This window comes from Cariama cristata, unplaced genomic scaffold (assembly GCF_000690535.1).
Source record: "Cariama cristata isolate BGI_N322 unplaced genomic scaffold, ASM69053v1 scaffold17715, whole genome shotgun sequence".
Lineage (NCBI taxonomy): Eukaryota > Metazoa > Chordata > Aves > Cariamiformes > Cariamidae > Cariama > Cariama cristata.
In genome coordinates this window covers 1,171-5,406 of record NW_009615968.1, presented here as the reverse complement: position 1 = coordinate 5,406, position 4,236 = coordinate 1,171, and the positions used below count along the sequence as shown (strand labels likewise).

General features: G+C 34.6%; 1 protein-coding gene across 1 annotated transcript; it reads left to right on the top strand.

Moving 5' to 3' along the window:
- Positions 1-781: 781 nt before the first annotated feature.
- On the top strand, positions 782-3,889 carry LOC104161531 (dual specificity protein phosphatase CDC14A-like; the record flags this gene model as incomplete). Its single annotated transcript, XM_009700009.1, has 4 exons — positions 782-848; positions 2,248-2,310; positions 3,234-3,321; positions 3,659-3,889. Coding segments are annotated over 4 exons (449 nt in total), but the record flags the coding sequence as incomplete, so codon positions are not given.
- Positions 3,890-4,236: the final 347 nt, after the last annotated feature.

The window sequence follows — 4,236 nt, the reverse complement described above, 5'->3', positions numbered from 1 at the left end:
TGTAGATTCAGTTTAAATTTATTTTTTGATTTGACTATAGTATTGCTGTAGAATGCTTACTCTGCAGTGCTTATGGGATCTAATAATGGTCACATGCTAAAGTCATGCCATTCTTGGATCAACAGAATTAAAAAAATTGTAGTTGAAAGATGAGGTTTTAATGAAAAGTAGTTTCTGCTCATGTTTAAGCATAAACTATTTTATGTGTCTTAAGGCAAGTCTTTTAATATGTCTACACAAATGTGCATCTTGACAGTTTTAGTGAGAAGATGCTGTTCACATATACATACAATGCATATGCGCAGCATCTTTTTTTCTTTTAAATGGAGTTTGAAGAAAAAATTTGCAGCGTATTAAAATTTGACTTTTTTGAAAGTGTACTTCAGAAGAAGATGTTCTAAGAGTGTATGTTAGAATATAGTACAATTTAGGCGTTAGCTTTTGCCACAAGGAGTTTGTGTTGTCTGTTCTTTGTTGACATGAACACTGAACCATGCCAGTTTGAGTGTTCATGTCAGAAATTGAACATGTCAGCTTTACCAAAACTATAACTGGAGTAATCTTACTCTTGGATCATCTGTTAACCTAACTTAAAATACGTTTTGTTATTACTGTAAGATGCAAGGTGGGGAAATGAATTAATCATTTGACATAATTATTTCACTATAATAGTAATTATCTTGAAGCAATTTTTTAAAGGCGTTTTAGAGAAATATCTTCAGTTGCTTTCACTTTGATTAAAATGGGATAATTTTACTGTTTTGATCATCATATCTTATAGGGATGCTTCCTTTGGTACTTGCAGTTTTCATCTGACATTGCTGGACTGTTTTCATGCAATAAGCAAGGTCAGTAAAACAATATTTTTTGTATTGCAAAAGGTCAGCTAAATATTGCCCAGCAGAAAAAGAAGGCTTAGGAAGCTAGGATGCAATTAGAGCTGTGCAGTAGCAGATTTTCTGATTATTGGCTAGCTTATTATGTATCGTGCATTGTAACAAAACTTCTAGATACAGCATCCATAGAAGTCGACCTATACCTTATATAATTAACTAGTGAAGATGTTCAAGAGGAAATTTTGAGGTTTATTTATGTAACCTTTCAGGACAGTAATTCATACCTCTAATCCCTAAGAGTTGTTTGATACGTTTATTATATGCCCCACTGGTGTGACATTTTAGGCTGAATATAGCCTTTGAAAGTGGTTTGGAATTGGTTAGTGATACTTTTTAGGCATTTGCAGCATGTGCTAATGACTCCAAGTTTTGCTTTGGTAATACAAATACAACAAACGTTAGGGGGCTGGTGGTTTTTTTTTTAAACTATAAATTATCATCATGCAGTGTTTTATAGCAATACAGTGGTGAAGTAACGTAGCATTGAAGAACAGGGGAATTTATATGCATTCTTTTTAGTCCGTATGAGTAATGAAATGGGGAATTCTGCATCTCTCCACCCTACTACTGTCTTTTGTATTATGGGTATTTGCCAAATACTGATGCTTTTGCTGATTAAGCCAGCTTCTTGCAGATTTGTTATTTTCAGCTTTTTTGGATGTTTTGACATTGGCTGCTTGGATGCCAAAAGTAGTGAATTGCTGTTCTTCTTAGTACTGATGAACAGCAAGGAAAACTATAGAAGATTATGCAGTGAAAGAGGAGATTGGAATGTAGTATCTCAAATATCTGGAGATATGAGATTATCTGTGTTTGTGCTTCCTGACTAAACAAGTGGGTAAACTGCCAGTTACCTGAGTGTTTACATTTTTATACAGTATTAAATATAAGCAGACTAGGACTGTGTGTCTGCAAACAACTTAAAATCAGTGAAGATATTACATCCTAAGGAGAGTGAATAGCATTCATGCACAAAAATGTTTGCAATCCTTGAATGCAGACTTTAGAATGTACTCATAATTTCAATAGATTGTTTTTGCCAGTAATTTTTCTCTTTTTTTTTATTTTGTACCCCTAGCAGTGACAAAAAGTGTTTCTGTAGTCTGGAATTTTGTAGCAATTCAGTGAAAACAGAAAAGAGTGGATTTGCTTGTCTAACTTCACTTATATTAAAATTTACAAATCTGTTTTGAACCAAGACTGAGTTGATCTGTATTTTGTCAAATATATGAAGAAGTCTCTCTGAAAGAGTGGAACAGATATTAAGGAGTTTTCAGTAACCTGGAATAGTGATAAACTGTCCATATTGAAAAGATGTTGTCTTTGTTAAAAGCTGTATTCTGAATTTTAGGCTTTGCAATATGGTTTCCTGGATTTCAATACATTTGATGTAAATGAATATGAGCATTATGAAGTAAGTGTTCAGTATCAATCTTCTGATTTGTTTGCTGTTACTAATGCTAAGATGATTGTTTATAATATGTGCTAGTTTTTTTGTAGTATTAGATTCCATTTCTGTTTTGTCTCTTTAAACTTTGATTGTTAACCAAAAGTGTGTGGTCAGAGAGAGAATATTAAAATTCAGATTTAAGCCTCGTCAGCCTCAAACATGGGGGGGGAAGCAGAAACCAAAATGGAAATAAATACTTTTTCCCATTATTATTAAAGCCCTGGAAGATGACTGAGGAGTGGGAATTTGGCCACCTTTTAAAGGTCATGCGTATTCTTGAGCAGTCTTGATGAGAAACTCGAGGGCATACAAGTACAAGTCTAAGTGAATTCTGGAGACCAATTAAAGTATGTTTCTGTGAACACATGGCAAAGGTGTAATAACACCCTTTGAGGTAAAGAAGGAAATAGGGCTGGGAAACTCCAAGCCTATAAAACTCACTTTGAGGCATGGGAAACGAATATGATAATGAAGGACTGCAACTCTTGACTGCGTGCAGTCTCAGAAATGCAAAACTGCCCGTTATCTGTAAAGAGAAAATTAAGTGTTCTTAGAATCTAAAAAATCATGATGTAAATTGTGAACAGAGATAAGGCCAAGGTCATAATTTAGAAACCTATAAAAAATGAAAAATTGGAAGTTGTCCTTCATCTGAAGGACATCAGTTGTGTTGTTCTAAAACTCCAATTTAGAAAGAGGAGAATACAGGCAAGAAAAGTGAGGGTGAGAGCATCTAGCATCCTCCCAGTGGAACAGAAGGCAGGTGACTGACATAACTTCCTTTGGCAAATATTGTACATCATTTCTATCTAGCATGTATTTTGAAACAATAAGGAAAAGCCTGAAAATACAGGGATAATGATAAACCAAGCATTTTCTCTTGACAGAGAGCAGAAAATGGAGATTTTAACTGGATAATACCAAACAAATTCATTGCCTTCAGTGGACCTCATTCAAGAAGTAAAATTGAAAATGGTATGCTTAAAAAAGGAGGTGGGGACACAAGCCCACTGCTTTCTTAGTTAATTGTTATCAGTAAGAACAAGCTTTAGAAATTGTTCCTCAAACACTGTGTTTTTTCCTTGGCTCTTTTTCTTTTATAAGAACTCTGGCAGTAAAATTTTAATGCTTGGTTTAATTGTATCTGACCTAGGTGATTATGTTAAAATTCCATTTTCGGTTAGCCGATTTCTTTGTGTTGAACATGAGTTGTATTTTGAAGTGTTTTCATCTCTTGTTTTTGAGTCTTTGTTTATTTCTGCAGTTTGAGTCTTACTCTCTTCTTTTTTTTTTTCCTTCTTCTTTCAAATAGGCTATCCCCACCATGCTCCAGAAGCTTATTTCCCATACTTCAGGAAGCATAAAGTCACCACTATAATACGCCTCAACAAAAAACTGTATGAAGCCAAACGATTTACAGATGCCGGATTTGAGCATTTTGACCTCTTCTTTGCTGATGGAAGCACACCCAGTGATACTATAGTTAAAACATTTCTAAATATTTGTGAAAATGCTGAAGGTGTTATAGCCGTTCATTGCAAAGGTATAGTGTAAAAACAATTTATATTACAAGTAATGCTTGTAGTTACAGTTCCTGAGGTATTTTGCATTATAGTTCCGTTATATCTAGTTACTGGTATCTCTGCCAAACTGCAGCTTTGCCATACAAATTCTTTCTGTGCTTCTGTTCTGCACTTCTAATTCTTTTAAGTTCGAGAAAAATCTTCCGAGCTGTTTCCAAGAATGCGGCTGGGGAAAGTGAGCTGGCCAATGTTAACAGCTCTTTCTGCTTGAAAGTTTTAGCACTTTCAAAGGATGCTTTTAAGCAGGCATTTGAAGTCCTGGCAAGGTTGATACGTGTTTCTGAAAATACGCAGTTAAATAGACCAA